This window comes from Podarcis melisellensis (genome assembly GCF_964234715.1).
Source record: "Podarcis melisellensis genome assembly, chromosome: 8".
Taxonomy (NCBI): Eukaryota; Metazoa; Chordata; class Lepidosauria; order Squamata; family Lacertidae; genus Podarcis; species Podarcis melisellensis.
Window position 1 is genome coordinate 54422647 of NC_138540.1, and position 22700 is coordinate 54445346.

Consider the following 22700-nt stretch of genomic DNA (forward strand, 5'->3'; position numbering starts at 1 on the left):
TCTAATTTCACCCTTAGGAAAGCCCCACATTATACAGTAAAGTTGTCACTGGAGTAAAATGTTAGACGAAGGCGATTTGTAGCTCAACTTTCCCCCCTGTGGCTAAAGGTTTGTATTATTACCTAACTTTGAAGAAATTACCTGAATTTCTTCCAAATGCTGTCACTGGCTACAGACTCACAATCTAAGAGACTCGACATAAAAGGAAATAGGAATGGGGTGGGAGGAGGAAAGCAGCCTTGGAGCTCCACTGGCTAATGAGTGGGGCCCGGTTGATCTCCCCATGGCCTTCTACGCACAATGTTTCCTTGTCCAGCCAGACGACAACCCTGTGAAACAGGCCAACTTTAGGAGGAAAGTGATGCTCAGGGATGGAGTCTGACTTATAAATTGCTATCCATTTTGTCCACAGCTGAAGATACACTTGAGTTCATGCCTTCTGTATCCAGCCCTACTCACTGGCTTTCCTTTTTCAAAGCCATCTCAGCTTCCTGCAGATGGATGCTATCTGGACTATTTCATTTGTGCGTGTTGCCCTGCAAAGTATTTTGGTCTCGTGGTCCAGAGGTGGTGAAAAGGGCCCCCGAGAGCCAGCTAGACTCTGCATGATACATTTCTGGTCTTTTCAGGATCTCCCAGCATATTATGCAGCGATAATTCTATAACTTATTCCTAAATGACTGCAGCGTGATTAAAGTCTTGCTTACAGCAAACCTCTGCAGAAAAACCCAAATATTAATCAAACAAACAAGCACTCTGCAGGGCAGTTCAGTACATTATGGAGTAAAATACTGGCTGGTAGTGATATTGATGCTACCTCTTAAGGAAAAGCAACGTTGGGGCTTCAGTCATCATAAAATGAGGCCATAACTCATCATTAATATGCTGTGCTAGATGGGGGGAGAAAAAGCAGCAGGCTGTTATGAGCATCTTCTTTACTGGTGTAACCATTCTGGCCGCTAAGGGATTTTCCTACCAAACAGGTTGGGGTATTCAGGGTGTATGTGTGCTGTTAATGGGCCTGTGTTTTTATTCCTGCCTGTGCCCTTCAGCCACCTAAAGTCCTCACCGCTAATCTCAACTGGGCAGCCAGTCAGAATGGCTGCTCAGCACTCCACCTCTGGGATGCCACCTGGTTTGTGATATCAACCTGAGCTTTGAAGGGGTTCAAGGACACCTCCATGGCCCAGCAGAACTGCAAGCTCCTACTTGCCTCCAAACCGGGTGTTTCCCCCCTGCATCCATGAGAAGAGCCTGCTGGATCAGGCCAAAGGCCCATCTAGTTCAGGATCCTGTTCTCACAGTGGCCAACCAGGTGCCCCATTGGGAATCCCACAAACAGAACCCCAGCACAAGAGCCCTCTCCCCTCTTGTGGTCCCCAGTGACTGGTATTCACAAACATTTCTGCCTCTGACCATGGAGGCAGTAGATATCAATCGTGGCTAGTAGATATCAATAGCCCTCTCCTCCATGGATTCATCTAACCCTCTTTTGGTGGCCATTGCTCCCTCCAGTGGGTCCCATCGTTAAACTATGCACTGAATGAAGAAATATAATACGAAGCGCAAATGTCACTGTTTCAAAGGACAGCCAAGCAAGATGAACATTCTCTGACAGTAAAATGCTACAACAGGCTTATAAACAAATGCTTGGTTCAACAACTTAAGAACAAAGGAGGCAATTCAGTTACTCCAGAATACAAAATTCATAAGCAACGTAGCGACACATGACAAGGGGATTATCAAATAATACAAGCTGTCGTTGTGTCAAAAGCGATACACCTCATTCCATGCCTCCCCAACTAATATACTAAAGCAGTATATATACTGCTTAGTATATTTAGCCAATATACTAAAGCAGGAAGGCTGGGAACCTTATTGCAGTTGAGGGCTGGCAATGAAAAGTGACTGCTTGCAAGTTTCCTACAGGCATTTGGCTGACCGCTGAGGGAACAGGGTGCTGGATTAGATTGGCCATTGGCCTGATCCAGCAGGACTCTTCTTAAATTCATAGGTTCAGTGCTCTCCCCAGAATCCTAGACCTACCGAATCCCCTTACAGAGCACAGATTATATGGTTTGCTTGAGGTGATTATAAATATTTCGGTGAACTCCTCCATCCTTTCCTTTCTCCCTCCTGCTTTCAATTCTAAAGTCTCCGTTTCACTTTCTTTTGGTAGGCAACAGACAGGCCTCCTTTCTGCCAGCCACCTGGACTTCCCAAGTCATGCAAGGCAAAGCTGAGCTTTGATCTCTTCTCATGGCTTCTCTTGAACCCTGCGAGCATTGACTGGCCCTGGGACAGGCACACTGGCTTGGTGTTCGAGGAGGCAAACATCAGCCTCGTTCCCCTGACTTCTGCCCTGATCTTGTATCACTTCGCAATGCAAGAACGTGAAAGGACCCGAGGGAGAACGAGCAAAAGGCCTACAAAGAAAAAATACCCTTTTTTGGGTAAAGATAAAAAAAAGAATGAAAGGAGGGGTGGGGGGGAAGAGATAACAGGGCACCTGGAATGACCATCACACAGTTTTGGAGAAAATTAGACGTGGCCCACCTTACTACTTGGTACATGCTGGAAAAACTAATGAATAAGCTGAGAGTCCTTAGATGTGAAAGAAGGAAGAATGATTCCGTAACTGTTTGGTCTGATTTTATTTCATTTGTAAGCAAGAAGGAACATGGTTGAGGACCTCCCCCAACCCCACCGTGGCCTAGGAATGAATCTGGCTGATTCATCAACTCGGGGCATTTGAATACTTTAATTCATGTTTTGTGACCACAGACAGGCAGATATGCTTCTGAATACGAGCGGCTGCAAACCACAGGAGTGGACAGTGCTCTTCTGATTGGGTCCTGCTTGTGGGTTTCCCAGAAGAAGCATCTGGTTGGGCAATGTGAGAACAGGATGCTCAACTGCAGGGGCCTCTTCTTATGTGCCCTTCCCTTGCCACACTTTTAGGCTGCAAGCAACCCAGAGCACGCTTCCCCTTGACGCATGTTTCACTGAAATCAATGGGAGCAATTTCCAAGTTCACAGTGTTCAGAACTGAGACGTCTCCTGTTGTTTCTCTGGGGCTAAACATCTCCAATTCTGCCAGTCTTCCCTCCCGGAAACTGCCTTCAAGACAGATCCCTTTAGAATCATTCTCATAGCTCTCCTCTCCCAATTTGTTCAAAGCCTTCTTGAAGTGTGCTGCTACCCAGAAGGAAACACTCTAAAAGAGATCATCTCTGTGGCGAGCAGAGCATGATTTCCCAAGTTTTGGAAACAGAACATCTCTTGTCATAAACTGGGGGAGGCCTTGGCCTTTTCAACCACAGTGTTATATGGCTGAATTTGCTATCTGTTGTAACGATGCTTATGGTCATTATGTTTTCGGAAGGAAAAATGGCATTTCTGGTATCTGTGATTTTAAAAGAAAACCTACAATGGGAGGGATGCATGTTGCACCAAAAAAGGAAAAAGGGTCCTTTCCAGCCATTAACATTAGCAATGTTCAGGACAATAAGTCATGAATTAGCAACAAAAATGTGAAGCCCTGAACCCATAATTCTTAAGAGCCAGTGTAGTATAGTGGTTAGAATCTCAGACTAGGACCTGGGGTTCAAATTCCTACTCAGCCACTGGATGATTTTGGACCAGTCACTGCCTCTCAGCATAGCTCACCTCACAGTGTTGTTGTGCAGATTAAATGAGGAGAGTCAGAATTGTGTACGTCACCTTGCGCTCCTTGGAGAAAGAGGTGGAATATAAAACCCTTCAGGTTAAGTCTTTTCTAGCACAGAAATACAATTTCTCAGGTTTTGTGTTATGCCATGTCCCCCACGGCAGCCATTTTGTGACTGGCGCCTACAGCACTCTTTCAAAATGTCCCCCTGGTCTAATACCTGGACCGACCTTTGCTGTGGTAAGTTTACCTCATCAACCTTGTCGCAAAACTTGTTGGTTTTATTCATTTACTTAAAAGCACTTCTATTTTCTGTTATAAAAAAGACGTAAAAATAGGAATTCACAAATAACAAGGTTGAATCTCATTGGCCAGGGAAAGTCTGTGCCAAGAGATATGTCTTCACATGATGTGGGACACAACCGATGGACACTGCCTCCATCAGAAGGAAGGGCATCCTACAGGGAAGGGCAAATGGCAGAAAATGCCTGCTTTCTAGTTCACTGCCCTGCAATGTTCTGTAAGGCGTGCCTGCCACTTTGCCACTGAAAATAGTCTTTGAAATGCATCACGGGATAATGTAACATATATCCTGAATTATTTTTCAGCTAAAATGGACAGCAAGCTCACAAGCACCTGCTTCTGCGACACCACAATTTGCAACACCTGATGTTTGCAGCAGACAAAATTTGCAGGTGTCGTCGAGAAAGAGTCTATACATAGCAGAGGGTGTTGTGCGTCTTCATTAAACAGAACAGAACAAACTCCATCCTCTCTTCTCGTTCAAGAGCCGTGCATTTTAAAAAGGTTGTACAGGGCTTAACGATTCCATTTTCTGAGAAAGCATTTGTGACTAGGATGTGGGGTGAGTCCTCTCTCTCCAGTTATGAATTCAAGCCTGTCTGGTTACCGTCCCCCCAATTAAAAAACGTAAAATGGAGTTCAGAATTAAACGAGTATCCAGATGCAGAATGTGGACCTTCAGAATTCTAAGCCAGCCTTTGCCAACACCTGGCACCTTCCAGATGTTTTCGACAGCAACTTCTGTCAGCCAAATTGCAACCCGAAACATCTGGAGGGCACTGTGTGGGCAAAGGCTGCCCTGAACCTCGAGGACAGATTGCTGTCACAGTTTCAAATCCCCTGCCTAACCATCAAAATAGGAGTGAATATCAGCAAGCCAGAGTTTAACACTGTCGCTGTGGAGGGCTGGGATGTTTGTTAACCTGAAATGAATTTTAAGCCATTTAGATTTAGATGGGGCAGGGAACAACCCCGGGGTATAAAACAACAAGCTCTGCCCTACAACTTGTTGAAGAGAGACCTCACTATCATGGTCTAGCCCAAGAGGTTGCAAACCTTTTGGGGCATGTGGGTACAGCTGTAAGCTGGAGAAGCTGTTGTGGGCACCATCCCCACCCACCTATTCTATTGGCTGCAATAAAACACTTCTTTCAAAAGTATTTTCTGTGGGGGGAGGGGGCCCTATGGGTGCCAGTGAAGGCTTCTGTGGGTGCCATGTTGCCATTCCCTGCTCTTCCATATAGGATAACAGACTGGGGAAATGATTTGCCTTGTTTGGGTTGACACAACCACAATGTTTTTTTTTATTTTTTAAAGGCCATAAGCCAGCCTTTTGAACTGCATACTGCTCTTCACCTGGGCCAGGTATTTAGAGCAATAAAATTCCAACCACCCAAAGTGCCACAGTGACATGTTTTGCAACTGACTTCTCTTGGTTTCTCGCTGTAGCCTGAAGCCCATGTGCTCTGCCCAAAACATCCTCTGCCAATGGAGGCCTTTCTATGCTCCGCTCCCCCCTGCCCGTGCGCCCTGCCAAACATCCTGAGACAGGCAGCTGGATGCTCAACGCTCCTAATGAAAATGCCCTTATTGCTCTGGTCCTCGCTAATGAGTGTCAAACCATCAAGGCTGCTCAGTGCCAAGGTCTGCTGTAGGGTAGCCCTCCCATGGGCAAGCTCCCCTATTTGGGGCAGGGGGCGGAGAAAGTCACTCAGAGGGGTTTGCCAAATCACAAACTTACATTTCCCGCATCCTACCTATCCGTCTTTCCTTGTTTCATATGTTAATTTTAAAATCTTAAATAAAAAATAAAAAGAAAGGAAAGGGGGAAAAATAACTAACTCAATCAAACCCCCATAAAAACCTTTGAGTATAAAGTGGAACACATTTTGTTTAAAATACTCTGGGCAATTTTTATAGAACATCCTCTTGGAGGGGAAAAAAAGTGCAGAGATCATTTTTTTAAGTCCATCCCGGAGGCTCTATCATTTAATTATGAGTGGGACATAAATTATGCATTTACACATTGTTGCGTTTTCTATAAAGTGGCATGGAGAAGCGGCTCCCCCTCCTTCCTTTCCTCCTTTCCCCTCTTCTTCTTCTTTTTTTTGTAGTTTTGGTACACTCTTTTTTCTTCCTAGGGGCATTTTGGAGGGAAGAAAGGACTGCGGGGTATGAGCTGATGAAAAAAAATTAGCATTTGTCAGCCTAACGCCATTATGAGATCAGCATGGTGCTAACACACACAAAAATCTAAATCTCTCTTTCTCTCCCCCACCAACAACTTAGACTTAAGGGAAAAGGGAAAGGGGGAGAGAGAGGGAAAACGCCCATTATCTCACCAGGCAAAAAATGCCTCCTCCTTCCAGTGACACAGAGGCAATTGGGCAGAAGGGACTCATCTGCTTAGTACTGAACACGGAAAGAAAACGCTAGAATGGATGAGGCCCATTACCTGCACCGAATTCAACCGACAGTATCCGTTCAAAGGAAACCTAATGACGTGGGTGGGGTCTTGGTTCCAGCCCGCATTGACCGAGTTGCACATGACGTCCCCTGTCTCTGGGAAGATCTCCTCGATCAAGGCCTTCTCTCCGCTCAGCGCAATCCTTTCCCCAAGATCCGGAGTCACCCTTACAACCAAGCAGTCACAGGGCTGGAAGTGCTTCCTTTGTTCTTTCTCCTGCTTCCATCGCTCCAGCTCCTTGATCATCGGCTGCAGCTGGTAGTACTTGGCCTCTTCGTATAAAAGATTAAAATCCTTTTAAAAAAGGAGAGAAAGAGAGCTTATGTATCTCAGCACTTATGGATTTCATATATCTAAATCTAAATCCAAATCTATACAGTCGTACCTTGGAAGTCGAACGGAATCCGTTCCAGAAGTCCGTTTGACTTCCAAAATGTTCAAAAACCAAATCATGACTTCTGATTGGCTGCAGGAAGCTCCTGCAGCCAATCAGAAGCTGCGGAAGCCCTGTCGAACGTTCGGCTTCCAAAAGAACATTCACAAACCAGAACGCTCACTTCCAGGTTTCTGCGTTTGGGAGCCAAAACGTCTGAGTACCAGGGTGTTCAGGATCCAAGGTACAGCTGTATCTATATCTATACACATGGGTAGGCAAACTAAGGCCCGGGGGCGAGATCTGGCCCAATCGCCTTCTAAATCCGGCCCGCGGACAGTCCAGGAATCAGCATGTTTTTACATGAGTAGAATGTGTCCTTTTATTTGAAATGCATCTCTGGGTTATTTGCGGGACATAGGAATTTGTTCATTCCCCACCCCCCAAATAATATAGTCCAGCCCCCCACAAGGTCTGAGGGGAAGTGGACCTGCCCCCTGCTGAAAAAGTTTGCTGACCCCGTCTATACACATAATCTGTCCGTGAAGAGGAAATTATGCATGTAATCTCCAACAGGCTTTGGGGAATGTGCATATCTCAACTGAATTTTGTACATTCTCTGGTCAATGTGCACAGTCTCAAAAAAAAAAAAAAAATGCCTTCCCTCCATCTCTAGTTCAGAACTGTGCAATCTGCATCCTGCAGGCTGCTTCTGTCCACTTCCTGATCTTACAGGGATCACAATACCCTCTTCACAGATCAGCCAAGCAGCGAGAAGAAGGGGCGGTTTTTCCAGAAAATGGTATTTTCTGGCAGTCCAGCCTTTTCCCACCACTCTCAGTTGTTCCTCAGTCAGCTGAGCAGCACAAGGGGGACTGCAGGGAGAAGAAAAATGTGACCCGTCCCATTCTACAAACCTGACAGAAACAGCCCCCCTCCACCATGCTGCTAGTAAACTGAGGTAAAAGCTCAATCACAGCATGGAATCCCTCATTGTGGGGATTTTAGTGGAAGGAAAAGTTCACCAGGAAGGGTTACCCACACAGGAAAAAGTGATGGGAAATGCATCGTTTCCACCAGGGAGGAGCTGCCTTCTTCTTGTGCTCCAAGGGAAGTACCTGGGCTTTGAGGTGGAGGAGAGGGTTGAGGTAAGCACACCCCTGCTTGAAACAGCCTGCCTGAGGGCTATCCTTGCCCCATGCCTTTCTGTAACCATTTGAGCTGGATGGTGCCCCTGCTTGAATGCACACCACAGCTCTGAAAACCATGGAAATGGGAGGACCTTAAGGGACTACTGTACCCGCAGCAGAAATAACAGTGCTTAATAAAGATTATTCCAATGCAACACACTGGATGTCTGAAGCCAAGGAGCTGGCTGCTCAGTTCAAGTCAACATGTGGAATTCAGGATCTAGACTCCAAACCCAGCCACCCTAAGCCCCCTTAGTTCCCCCCTGCCTGCCTGCATCTTTCCTGGCAACAACACACAGCTCCCTAATAGTCTCCTGTTCAATTTGCACCTTGGCTTCTCCTTTCAAAAACTCCAAGTTTCCACCATCTCTTGTGTCCTCAGGCCCCTTCCTAAATTGCCCCACTCTCCTGAGCCACCCTTTCTCTTGACCAACTTCCCCAGCACTCCCCCTCTCCTTCCCTCAACAACATACACACCCCCTCTTGACCATAAGTACTGTACTTCCTTGCCTCTGAGAGCCATCCTTTCGATTCCTTGGTTCCCAGGGGGACCTCTTTTCAGTTCTGTGCATAGTAAAATATTTCAATCCCAACCAAACTGGTAACTCTCCTTTCCTCACAGAAGATGGACAACAATCATTCCCTGAACAACTGATGATTTCATGTCACAGTCTTCACTGCTACAAGCACAATTCAATACAGTTTCTCTCAAGATCTTTTTACAATCCCCCTAGGGGAAGATGTTACTAATGTTACTATGACCTTAACGTTGGGGGCTGAGGCTGGGGGAAAGGGAAGCTGCTGAAAGGAGGTTCATCGTAGAGGTGTGATTTGAAACTTCCTGGTTCTTAGCTGTGTGTGTTTTGGTTACTATGCTAAATGAACTCTCATGGAAAAAGAACACTCATCCGCCCATGGAAATCTGGCAAGCAAGCTGACTGCAAAAAAAAAAAAAAAGCAATCCTTTGGAATTCCCCACTACAGGACAGTGTTCAGGCAAAGCATTTCACAATGTTCCTCAAATACTTGGCAGCCAGCCCTACGGCACGACAAGAACTTGAATGGAGCTTGACTTAACCACACCCACAGAGTACAGGAAGTCTCATCTTAATATCTACAATGATAAGAGTCAGTTGCAAAGCCAAAGATCTCACTGGGGCTCACTGGGCCTTCTTTTAACCCCTCCAGAAGTTTTGGACTGCAACTCTTATCATTAGTCCAATGTAGCATCCAATTTCCTTTTGAGTGGGTTGAGAGAAGCCTGCTTCAAGTTAGCAGAAGCCTGTCTTAAAACTTGGCTTTTCCTTCATTCTCTGGGGGGAAGAAAAATATGCAAATTATTTCTGGTAGCTTTTCTTTTTGCATCAGATATATTACATTCTGGTATCCTGTTAAGACCCTGCCAGTCTTAAGGTCCTGGTAGAAAATGAGAAGGAAGGAAGGTTCTGCACTTAGGCAGGAAGAACCAGCTGCACAAATATAAGATGGGAGACACCTGGTTTACTAGTAGTATAGGTGAAAGGATCTAGGGGTCTTGGTGGATCACCAGCTTAGCATGAGTCAACAGTGTGATGCAGAAGCAAAAATGCTAATGCTATTCTAGGCTACATCAACAGAAGTATAGTGTCCAGATCAAGGGAATCCATAGTACCAATCTATTCTGCCTTGGTCAGACCATACATGGAATACTGTGTCCTGTTCTGAGTTATCACAATTTAATAAGGATATTGACAAGCTGGAAAATCAGAGGATGGCAACCAAGATGACCAAGGGTCTGGAAACCAAGCCTAATGAGGAGTGGTTGAAGGAGCTGGGTATGTTTCGTCTGGAAAAGAGGAGACTGAGAAGAGATATGACAGCCATGGAAGAGGGAGCAAGCTTGTTTTCTCCTGCTCTGGAGGGCAGGACTCGAACCAATGAAAAGAAAGGGGATACCAACTAAACATCAGGAAGAACTTTCTGATAGCAAGAGATTTTGACAGTGGAACAGCCTCCCTCAGGAGGCTGTGGACTCTCCTTCACTGGAGGTTTTAAAGCAGAGGTTGACTGGCCATCTGTCATGGAAGCTTTAGCTGGGATTCCTGCAATGCAGGGGGTTGGACCTTGGGGTCCCTTCCAACTCTACAATTCTATGACTTTCTCATTTTGATCTTTTTCAACATTCCTTTTGAGAACATATAGATGCTTTCCTTGAAGGTGGTGTTTCTTGGTTGCATAGTCTGCCAATTCATCCCCACCCCCACAAACCCCTTCAGTATACCTTCAAAAGTTTTCACCTACTGATCACGCAAAAGAGTTGCATCCTTTCCCAGTAATGCAAAGTTTTCAAAGCTGCTCCCAATTTGTTTCTGGCCCCTTTTCAAAGAACTTGCTTTGACCCACAGAGACCTTGGTTCCTGAAGGATTCCCTTTCTCCATATGTACCTAGCTGTAGCTAGGTCCTTTGAGCAGACCCTTCTTCAAATGCCCCATTACTCTGAGGTTTGAAGGATGGTGGGGTGGGACAGAGGGCCTGGAACTTTACACCCTCCCTTAAGGAGCCCCACATTCCCTAGTGACGGGCCCATTGAGGACCAGTTGCCTAATGCCGCACCCACTGTTCAGAAAACGAGCCGGATGCCTGATTATCACACCAGTGACTTTTAATTTTGTCCTTTCACCCAAGAGAAGGGCCTTTTGTCCATGTTGACAGGGCAGCTCCCAAAACAGCCTTGAAAGGCAGGTGTGAGATTTTGTTCCCAGCCTTGCTGCACCCGGGAGTTTGCTAACACCCCTGCTAATCTGATGCTGCTCATCTGATACAGGCATGATTTCACTCCCACTTTGTTCTGATGACTTAGGGCAGAAAATGACAGACTCCAGCCTGGAAAAGTGCTGACATGGAAAGAAATGGCAAGGAAACCTGAAGCACCTTCTTTGCAGCTCTCTGCAAGGGGCAAATGGCAACCCACAGACTCCATCGACTAACAGAGTCCAGCTGGCTGAGATGTGTTCAGTGGCTGCTAACATTAACAATTCTCTGGTTCAGGAGTCTGCATACGAGGCATACATTCACAGAAGCCTCTGCTTGGCTGTAGTAGCTCTATCAGCTGCTACAGGCATCCGGAGCCCCTCCATTCCAGCCTTCTCAGCAGTGCCAATGGTGCTCCCCTGAATATGGCTCTTGGCCGAGAGATGTTCTTGCTTTACACCTTCCTCTGTTTAGCACGAAGGTCTGTGCAGGGTTTCTTAGTTCAACTAAGGAACCCTGCAAAGATATTCCTTCACACTCAACAGGCACAAATATCAAGGCACCTGGAGACATTGGCTGCCACCTCCCCCTGCCCCAAATTTAAGCCCTCTCATGTACAGATGAAAACCTGAATGGATCTTGTGTAAGAAACAGATGCCCAGGCTTGCTCCATCAGTTACATTAAAAATGACTGAATCTTGAATACAAGAGGGTGGCCAGGCAGATTTGGCCACTGTAATATGCAGACAGCCACCAGCCCTTAGCATGGGCTATGGGACTCCTGTGGCTCTAGGTTGCTCTTGGGATTGGGCTACCTGCCCAGAGACATCCCTGTTCAGGAGGCTAAGAAAAACACCTGCTTTGAGCAATAGATAATGGGGGCTACTAAGGGTGGTCCAATGGGGCTGGATGCACCAGTATGTTCTCTGAAATGAATGGAAGCCCCACAAGAGTATGGCAGCCCCATATTCATTTGTCTTGGGACTCCTAGGATGTCCATGTGTGAGGGCAAATGTACTTGGAGGCATCATGCAATCTCTACAGGGAAGCTGTTGTTCTGTGGGCATTTGTAGGTCCGGGACAGACCTTCTTCTTCAGAGTAGACATTATCAATTGGGGTGGGGGATCAGCCTGGATGAAACCCTGGGTCCCTTCCAAACCTGCAATCCTGTATCTCTGAGGCTAGAATGTATAAGAGGGAACCTGTTGGACTGGTCAAACCCGTCTATTTCTTCATGCAGTGAATAGCTAAGCTGTGGAACTCATTTCCCCCAGGAGGCAGCGATGGCCACCAACCTAGATGGCATTAAAAGAGGATTAGACAAATTCATGGAGAAGGCTATCAGTGGCTACCCCCCATGATGGCTATGCTCTGCCTCCACGGTTGGAGGCAGCAATGCTTCTGAATACCAGTTGCTGGAAACCACAGGAAAGGAGAGTGCTCTTGCGCTCCGGTCCTAATTGTAGGTTTCCCACAGTCATCTAATTGGTCACTGTGAGAACAGGATGCTAGACTAGATGGGCCGTTGGCCTAATCCAGCAGGCTCTTCTTATGTCAAGCTAAGTACCCAACTTCTGCATCTTAAGTGAGTTCTGTTGTCAGAGAAATAAAGGGTTGGGCCTTCCCCACCCGGCTGGCCTGTAGAAGAACAATAGCTAGATAAGTTGTTGTGTGTGAGAGTAGAAAGCTGGATGCTGGAGGCACAGAGACATGTCCTGCTCTGTGGTAGGCCTAAGCTGAGCTTTGGGGCTTCTCTGGAAATCAAATGGAGAAGCAAGATCTGTTGGGGTTTCAATGATGTCAGCCTCTCCATCCAATGCATAGGTTATATATATATGTGGAAATAAAACCATGCATCCTAAAGAAACCACAGTCTCCACTGACCTTCGTTCCAAGGAAACCAACCCCTGGGGAAAGTGCTTGGAACTCCTGTAGCCTCTTACAACTTGGTGGTTGGGATGGCACTTAACAATACTCTTTCTGCACAGGCAGGCAGGTACTTGTGCCTGGGTCTCAGAACATATAGAGTGACTGACACATGCTAGGTGAATTGCAGGGGGTGGGGGACAGAGGGAGCCTGTAGAGCCAAGCCTGCATCCCATACCTTCTGCTTGCTACATGAAACAACTTTGCACTCCTCTGACTCAATGGAGCGACAGCAGTGAGCGACAGGAAGGACCCCTGAGCCAGTAATTGCTGCTGTATTTACAATTCACAAGCCCATGAAAACTGTATTAGATATTAGGGAAAGGTGCTCTCAAGGGGTGGGGGGAGGCTGTCAAAGGTAGAGCACTTTCAAGTCTCATCTTATTAGCAACTGGAACTGTAGTTAATATTCACTGTAAACACACCAGTCAGATGCGATAATAGAGACTCGCTAGCTAGGAACACATATGCAGCTGCCTCCGTAGCTCAGCCTGAAAACAACACTTAAAAATTGCAATCCTCAGAGGCAGAAATTCTCAAAGTATATATTTGGAAGCGGTCCCGCCGAAATCTGAGGATCGACAACTTCCTGTGTGGTTTGCACCGTTCTGCCTCCCAGCCAGCACAAAAATACTTCTGCAGCCCTCTGGTCTCAGCGTTTTTTTAATTCTCTCCTGAACTTCTAAGTGCAGGCAGATTTCTAAAATAGAGCCAGTGTGGTGTAGTGGTTAAGAGTGCCAGACTAGGATCTTGGAGACCAGGGTTCAAATCCCCATTCGGCTATGAAGGTCAAGGGGTGACCTTGGGGGGCAGTTGCCACTTCTCAGTCTAAACTACCTCACAGGATCGTTGTGAGGATTAATTGGGGTATGTTTCTGATGAAGCATGTAAGCCACCTTGCACTCCTTGGAGAAAAAGGTGGGGTATAAATGCAACAAACAAACAAACAAACAAACAAACAAACTCATATGGATCATCGGAGCCACAGGGAACCAGCACATAACCGTGCAGCTTGGCTCCCTGCCTGGGGCAACCCAATACTGTGTGGAGACAGGTGACTTCCAAAACAATGAAAAATAGCTGAGTTTTTTTTATGGGGAGGGGGGACTTATCTGACTTTGGAAGTCCCACACTCAGCTTCTTCTCCCTTTCAGCAACCTCAGCTCCTCCGATTCCCCACAAAGCCTCTCCTCTGTAAAAGCCCCTTACCCATCTGGGCTGGTGGTGGGAGCAGCAGTAGCAGCCCTCAGGTCACTCTGCAGTTAAGAGGCAAGGAGGAAGGTCTCTCATTCTCCCCCTCTCCCAGTGTTCTTGGGAAAGCTGTCCAGGGTGCTGGAGGGGGAGTATTATTGGCCTGACTAGCTGGATATAAACTTTCCACCACTTCTAAGGTATAACCGCATGTTCTCTTTTTGTATTGTTTAACTCTCTAATGTTTCAGAAACTACTGGCTGCCAATTAGCTACTGGGCTGGATTCAAAGTGCTGGCATAGACTGGGACCTTGATGCCTCAACGATTGCCTCACTCCTTATATATCCAATGGGTAACTGCTTTCTGCATGATCCTACTGCAGATACCATCTCTCTAGGACAGTGGTTCTCAAAGGGTGCCGTATGTCACATTGTTGGGGCAGGAAGATTCAAGGACAATCAAGGAAACATTTAAACATTTCAGTGTAGCATAGCGTAGCATAAGATAGTACAGTATCAAAAGGGGAAAAAATTATTTGCAGAATATGGATATGTACCTTTTCAAAATGAGAGCAAGAACATCAAGTGATACTGAGGACAACCCTAGTTGTGATCCAGTACTGCCGTTCAAACAGAGTGCTGGAGAAGACTCGTTTAATTCAACACCAGTAGCAGGCCCAAGCAAACCTCCCCCCAAAAAGTTGGTCGACAATATGTGGAGAGCTATCTGAGTCCCAGTTTCACATGAAAATGTCCCTCAGCCTATGTGTTTGATCTGTGGTGAGAAGCTTTCCAATTCCAATATGGCCCCAAACAACATGAAAATACATCTGTTGTTAAAACATGGAAATCTGGCAAATATTTCATCAATAGTTTGAAAGGCCTTTGGAACAGCAGAAATGCCAACGACCATATTATTATTATTATTATTATTATTATTATTAAAAATGAGTAAAAGTCTCAGATAAGATGTAAATTATATCGTACCAAGTGGCTGACTTGATTGCTCAACAGACAAAACTACATAACATAATAGCTGAAAAATTGATTAAGCCTGCCTGCAGCTTGATTGTGGAAAAAATTGTTTGGTGATGATGCTGAATGACAAGTTATGGAAATTCCTTTTGTCTGACGAGACAATTTGCAGAAGAATAGTTGATATGTCTGCTAATGTTGAGAAGTGTATTTCCAAAAGTATGAGGAATTCTGAATTTGCCATTCACGTTTATGAATCTACTGGCACAATTGGAAAAGCACAATTGCTTGCCTCTGTCAGATTCATTCACAATGATGAAATAATTACACAGTTCCTGCTTTGCAACGAGCTAGCAAAACATAGCAGAGGACAATATATTTTCCAACCCTTGTCTGAGTATTTGGGGGAAAGAAAAAAAAAGATTTCATGGGATTCTTGTACTGGAATTTGTATGGATGGAGCACTGTGTGTGACAGGGAATGTGAGAGGCTTGGTGGCACTTGTCAAACAGAAAAATCCAGATGTAATATCAATTCACTGGGTTGTTTTTTTTACACAGAGGCATTAATCACCAAGACCTTTCTAGCTGATTTGAAGTTGGTTCTAGATCAGGCTATGCACATTCTGAATTCCATCAAAGCAAAACCACTACAAAAAGGTAGTATATGGCCAGCTTCTGATGCTTCTTAATTGTTGTTAGATCCTGATAAATAAGCTAAAAATGAGGAAGTAAAATTGGCTTAGAAAAACTGATCCTGCCTGGGGCTTTGCCAGTCCTCTTCCCTTTCCCTTTCTGGTATCTATGAGAACTAGTGGGCCTGTTTCTTAAGCTGTTGCATCTGCAGCCTAGCATCCGACAAGCACCTTAAAGAACAGAAAGGGCACCCTCTGCCAGAGCATGCAAGTTCCTGTTGCTCCAACAACATCTGACCCAAGGAAACCGAACAGAAGTCAGGCTCGGCAAAGCAGTCCCTTTAACAATAACACCAGCAACATCTGGGTCATGCGCAGACAAAACCCCAGAGTTTCCTAACTATGTTTGGAAACCCTGTTCTAATCTGGTTTACAGCTAACTACGGCTAACCTAAACATTGGTGCATACCGAGAGTAAACCACAGTTAGTTCCCAAAACTGAAAGGGATGGAAAGGGGAGGAGACCACAGACCCATGCAGGCAGCATTTTTCCAGCCTCAGCATAGTGGGGGAAAGTACACCAGAGAATACAAACTCACTCTGAAATAAATGGCTTAATAAGAGAACAAACTGATTACAGGTTTCTGGCCTGTCTTACCTTAAAGTCTTCTGGGAGCAGCAGTTTCGACGTTCTTAAGAAGCTTAAGATGTATCTGAAAATTTCACCATCTCGATCAATGAAATAATGTTGTTTTAAACTGTCCAACACAATAGGTTCCGTGCCATTAAACAGACGGCTTATTCTGGGAGGGGGAGAAAAAGGAAAAGGGGTGGGCACAAAATGGGAGTAGAAGGTCACATGATCTTGCGAGAATCACAGAATCTTAAGACAGTAGTTTAGCAGATCTGTTGCTGAATCTCAGAAGGCTCTTTTATGGTCACCTGGCCCACCCTTTGCCATCAGGGTTCCTTTCAGATATTTTGGATGCTGGACCTGATGAGAATTATAGTCCAAAATGCCTGAGGGGCACTAGGTTAGCCAAGGGTGGCTTAGTCCAACCTCAAACTCCAAGACAGGAGCTGACAGAAATAGAGTTCACCATGCACAGTAAACTGTGTATAGCACACTCCCCCATTTAACCAACACTATCTTTATTATGGTGAGTTCATTATTAGGGTAACCCCAAAGATTAACCCAAATTTCCCACAAGGGGAAGGCCACCCATTACCCACAAAATTATGATTATTATTTTTAGTAGTAGTATGCTGTGGCAAGAAGGTAAATGGTATTTCCGTACACTGCTCTGGTTTCGCCAGAAGCAGCTTAGTCATGCTGGCCACATGACCTGAAAACTGTCTGTGGACAAACGCCGGCACCCTCGGCCAGTAAAGCGAGATGAGCGCCACAACCCCAGAGTCGTCCATGACTGGACCTAATGGTCAGGGGTCCCTTATCTTTACCTAGTGGTGGTAGTAAGATCACAGGGCAATTCACGATATAAAAATACAAATTAAAACCATAAAATATTATAATAAAACAAAAATAAAACAATACCCCTGTCAGGGAACTGACATCAAAGCCGAGTGGAGTGGTAAGGCTCCCTAATGATGCCGGAGAGGGAACCAGCAAGGAGAGAGGGAGAGCTTCTGCTGGGGAAGGAAACCGAGGTGACACCAGGAAGAAAGGAGAGACTGAGAGTACGTCGGAGGGGAGGCTCCGAGACTCTTCCAGTGAGGTCAGTGAGGAGAGTGCAGGACCACCCCTTGGCACACCCACTCTGCGCAGAAGGCTTCCGCGCAGGGAAGGGAGGAGGAGATTAGCTGTTAAGAAATTCTTATGTTGGAGGAAGTTTAGGAAACGGCCACTGACGGATTCTGCCAGTGATTGAGACAGTCGCGTTTTAGGGCTGTCAAACCGGGAAAAAGGTCCAGCTACGTAGCCAGCTCGGAGCAATTTGGAATTTACGCACAAGCAACCCCAATTCCCATTACAACCCCCTTCCACAGACACATTTAAAACACCACAGAATATTAAATCAGCCAAATGCCTGGTTGAAGAGAAATGTTTTTGCCTGGCGCCTAGAGATATGTAATGAAGGTGCCAGGAGAGCCTTCCTGGGGAAAACATTCCACAAATGGGGAGCCACTGCAGAAATGGCCTGCCACCCTCCAGACCTCTCGTGAGAGAGGCACCCAAAGAAGAGTCTCAGATGATGATCACAGAGTGTAGGGCAGTTCATATGGAGAGAGGCGGTCCTTGAGGTATTGAGCTCCTGAGCTGTTTAAGGCTTTATAGGTAAAAACCAGCACTTTGAATTAGGCCCAGAAACTAACTGGCAGCCAGAGCAGTTGGGTCAGGATCAGCACAATATGCTCAATCTGTCATGTCCCAGTGAGCAACCTGGCCGCCGAATTCTGCACCACAGCCATGACCCAAACAGCCCCAAAGTATTCACTTTTGCAAAAGCACACCCTCAAAGAATCTGTCATCCTCTCCTGTCAGTCGCGCTGTTGCAAAGCGTGCTTTGAATCCTAAAAAGAGCCCTCTTCTCAGACTACACTGCCTTCCTTGCAGAAGGAATCCCTCTAGCTCCTTCTCTTTCCCCTCCTAATTTGTTTGCATCTCTCAGGAACCACAAAGGTCCCACCAGAATCGCTAGAGTTTGGGTGTGATTTTTCCACTCGGGTAGTTTGGGGACAGGCAGCTGCCTGCCTCCCTGCATGGCCCAGATCGGAAAAGGCTCTTTTTGATGTTGCGCTGGTCTCCCACTTCATGTATAATTTTCTTTCCACTATCGCTCCTAAATCTGGTGTTTCCAGTTCCTTCTAATTTAGTAATCATCTGCAGATTTCATTAGTGTGCCATCTACTCTCTTCTGGATTAATTACAGAGATAGCTGAAGTTGCTGGAGCTCACACAATTCCCTGCTGAACGCCAACGGAAGGTCCCACCCTTCTCTGGAACCCACCCTTTGTGGCTGGTCACTCCCTGTCTTGTTTACGGATCCACCACCTCAGAACCGAGGCAGGTGACACATACATGGAATTGTTTTGCATTTGAATTAATTAGATACTTGTCCAATATGTATTTGTAAATCCCAGTGCACAGTCTGTTTCTCTCCTGCTCCCCTTCCCTCTCCTCACCACCACAACCACTAAGCCACAGCTATTATGAAATGGTATCAAATAAAGCAACTCAGTTTAGGAATACAGGTAGTGACTATTTTGTTCCTAATTGATGTGTGACCGCAAATGCATAGGTACTTTTGGACCTGGAAGAGGGCAGAATGGGGCAGGTTTATGTGCATGGTAGCCAGGGGTGGAACCCGCACAGAAAATGTTTGCCACCTGTATAGAATGTCAGGCACATTCACATGCTACACGGAACACAGGTACGAGTTCGCCCAGCTCAGAATTGTGGTTCTCCAGAGTCCCAGATTAGATTCTCTCCCAGCCCTACCTGAAGATGTCGGGGATTGAACCTGGAACGTTCTGCATACAAAGCGGTTGCTCTGCCACTGAGCTACAGCCATTCCGCAGCTCGGTGGCAATTTCTCTTCTTACACAAGCCGGCGTCAGCAATTGCTATGGCACCCTGGAATGTGGGCAGCTCCACACTTGGCAAGGCGGCCTTCCGTCACAACAGCTTGTGTGGATGGCTTGCCTGTGACTTGCACTCACAACCCTGGGAACGTTGGAGTTCCCAGCATGCGCAAGCAGGTTTCAAGACGAGGATTATGTCACCAGTGCTTGATGTGCTGCCTATGGAGAATGTTTCTGGAGTCATCCTTATTTTCTCAAGATCGTTTGCTTTCTGTCTGATTCTCAGCTCAGGGGAAGCCCTTAGGCCATAGGTCTATTGCTCTGCTGACTTGGGATGACATTGTCAAAACCAAACCAAACCAAACCAAACCAAACCAAACCAAACCAAACCAAACAACAGCATTATTTTTTAGGTAAAGAACTTAACCAACAAATGATCTTCACATTCAGAAATATCCGAGAAGTACCTATTTTTTGCAATATAAGACTTTTTCCCTCCTAAAAAGAAAGGGGAAATGTGTCTGCATCTTATGGAGCGAATGCAGGCTGCACAGCTATCCCAGAAGCCAGAACAGCAAGAGGGATTGCTGCTTTCACTGCGCAACAATCCCTCTTGCTGTTCTGGCTTCTGAGATTCAAAATATTTTTTTTCTTGTTTTCCTCCTCCAAAAACTAGGTGCGTCTTGTGGTCTGGTGTGTCTTATAGAGCGAAAAATACGGTACTCTGCATCCCCAAAGACTCTTCTCTGTTATTTTAGCAACCTGAAGACAGAACTCCAGCCTCCTCTTAGATCCGTGGTTCTCAAAGGGTGTGGCAAAAGAGGATGGCAAGCGTGGAGGGAAGATTCAAAGACAATCAAAGAAACATTTAAACATTTCAGTGTGGAACCTCATATCTTGCACTGAATTTATATACATACGTAAAGGTATGCATGTCAGAGGCTCGTTTATAATTATATTTTGAGCGTGATTCGTGTCCATTGTTTTCTACTTTCTATGTTATAAATCAAGCAACTACTATGAGTTGTTGCTTTTTGTTTTCCAATGTATTTCTTACCAATAAAAAAAAAGTGTGGTGCAAGTAATTCTTTATTTTGAAAGTGTAGCCCAGAGAAAAAAGTTTGAGAACAACTGCCTTAGATCTTGGGAGTCAGGAAAGGGTTAACTGCATCTGGGCACTCGGTGCATGACTGGAACTGGAATTACACTGACTCTTTCTTCCTTTTGGTTAAAACTGGAATCAATTAGTGGGGGATACACTGATAAGGCTTGTGCTCAATCTTGTACTGAATTAATTGAGCAATGCTGTAGCTTTCAAGAACATTTACAGTAGTGATGAAAGTAGATTAGATGTTTGCTGGGACTCCCATAAAGTTACGACTTTAATTATGAATGTGGGCGAGCTGTTTTGCTGGTGTTCTGTGCCTGCCTTTTCCTGCCTCTTTTTGCCATGCATCTCCAGATGTTTCCTTCCTCCTGATTTTTCTTCAAGGCAACCTACCGACTGACTGCACACAGCCTGAAATGGGGCAAGGCCAGTGTTGTTGTTGTTTTTTTCTGGAAAAAAAGGTGGGGGAAACTCACCATCAAGTTTGCTTGTTTATTGCGGGCCCAGTCGCAGTGCCACTCCCCACCTGCTGGGCAGTGGCTAAATGTAAGATGTGATTAATAAACTCAAGCAGACAATGATCTGCTTTAGAAATAGCCACAACTTTATTGATTACGACTATAGGTGGATTTTTGCTCAGGCACTGGATTTATATCTGTTCTAGCTCCCCAGACAAAATAATAATAATTATCATTTAATTAAAAAGGGTAAAGGAACTCAGTTCTGTCGAACTCCTGCCCCCCCAAAACCATGGCCAAAGACACTCAGAAAGTGACAAGATTTACCTTCTGCAAGGACTAATGGCTGAAAGCTTTCCAGTCAATTCATTATTGGGTGGACAGGAAACTTATTTTTTTACTTAGTTATTTTCTTATGTTTTCTTACACTTTCCTACCTTTCTTCCAGCATGGACCCCAGGGGGTTCTCAGGCAGTCTCCCACCCAGGCACTGACCACATCCAGACCTGCTTAGCTAGAACTGAGTAAAACAAAAGTATTCTGTCTACTTATTTCTAAATTATTATTATTTTTAGTCCTGCCTTTTAGGGCTGAGCTCTCACCCGGCGACTTTCAAAGTAAATTAGGATTAAGAACATTGCAATCAAAATAATCTCAAAACACAGAAGAACCAGAAGAAAAAAAAATCAAGCCAAAGCTTGGCAGTGGAACAAGAAAGTTAGGGTTGATCGAAACACAACCTAAGTAGAAATGAAGCCCACCACAAAGATGGAAGGGGAAGTCTAACGATACAGCACCACCACTGAGAATGCCCTGCTAACTCAGTATTAAAGCCACGGATGCCCAGAGATTCCATGCAGGTGAGCTCAGTCATCCTCACTTCAACCCCCATATCTGTGATCAGTTATTTCCAAAAACCTTTAATGATCCTCAGTTACAAGTTAGTAGGCATAGATAGTCCTTTCCTCCATGAATTTGTTCCACCCTCTTAAACCCATTCAAGCTGGTGTCTATTAATGCCTCCTGCAGGAGTGAGTTCCATAGTTTAACTGTGCACTGAGTGAAAAAAAGAGAACTTTTCCTGTCCTGAATCTTCCAATATTCAGCTTCAGTACATGCCCTCTGCAAGGGGGGCGGAATCTATATCCACTTTCTCCATGCCATGTCTAATTTTACAAACTTCTTACTTGCCTTCTCTCTAAAGCAAAAAGTCCCAAAACAGAAATATTTCCTTGTGGGGCAGTTGCCCCTCACCCACTTGATCATGTTGGTTGCCCTTTTTTCAACCTTTTCCAGTCCTGCAGTATCTGCTTGGAGGTGAGGTGATCAGAAGCTAATTCCCAATAACTCACCCACCCTGCGTCCCCCAAGAACATCTATGTGAACACCATTACAATAAGAAACTAGGAAAAACCTGTCAAGTATCAGCAACAAGTGAGCATGGTAATCTGGATGTGAGGCTCTTCCTAGTTGGCATGGGAAGTGTTAGGCAATGAGTCACATTGTGTGAGAGTAAAGAGTTACTGCAAACACACAAGGGCACCTGTTTTTGTCACCTGCAACGTACTAGAGCCGATGCACTTCCCACAAACCCTTCCCCATCATCAGCAAACACAGCAGCCTTGTTTGTGCCCGCATTGCACTGTTCCAGGTGAGAGGGAGGATTCCGAGAAAAGGAGGTGCCACAGATTCTTCTGGTCTAGCCTTCTCTTTGAAATGCTGTGTGTTCCCTGTGTGGAGATATGGTTCATTCTTTTGCTATGAAAGCGCACTGTGTCCCGTGAGCTCCCACCTGACAGCACAGGGAATGCACGGGGAATGTTTTCCAAATTGACGGATGACACAAACTGCCCAGGGTATCCAATACCATTGAAAGAGAGCTTCTCCACCCACTTGAGGCCCGCCTATCATAAAGGTTGAGGAAGACGCAGTTTCAAAATGGCGGCAGGTGGAGGCAGCGTTGGGCACAATCAGCTGTCACTGACTGACACCATTTTCATTTGGTATCCTATCCACCTTTGGAAATTGTTAAATCATACTTTCCCCTTCCCAGCTCCACGTCTCTCCAAAGTATTTTTCCCCATTGCCTGTAATTTCTTCTCCCCTTCTCCTTTTCACACTCAACAGACA

At 45.6% G+C, this 22700-nt stretch overlaps 1 protein-coding gene across 4 annotated transcripts in view; it reads right to left on the minus strand.

The window, feature by feature from the left end:
- Positions 1–22700, minus strand: part of KCTD15 (potassium channel tetramerization domain containing 15) — a 64560-nt gene that overhangs the window by 2296 nt on the left and 39564 nt on the right. For all 4 annotated transcript variants that reach the window (XM_081922796.1, XM_081922795.1, XM_081922797.1 and 1 more), the window contains exons 3-4: positions 16120–16264; positions 6429–6734 (exon numbers count right to left, since the gene is read on the minus strand). In XM_081922796.1, the coding sequence (XP_081778922.1) occupies positions 6429–6734; positions 16120–16264 (451 nt within the window). The remainder of the gene's footprint in view (positions 1–6428; positions 6735–16119; positions 16265–22700) is intronic.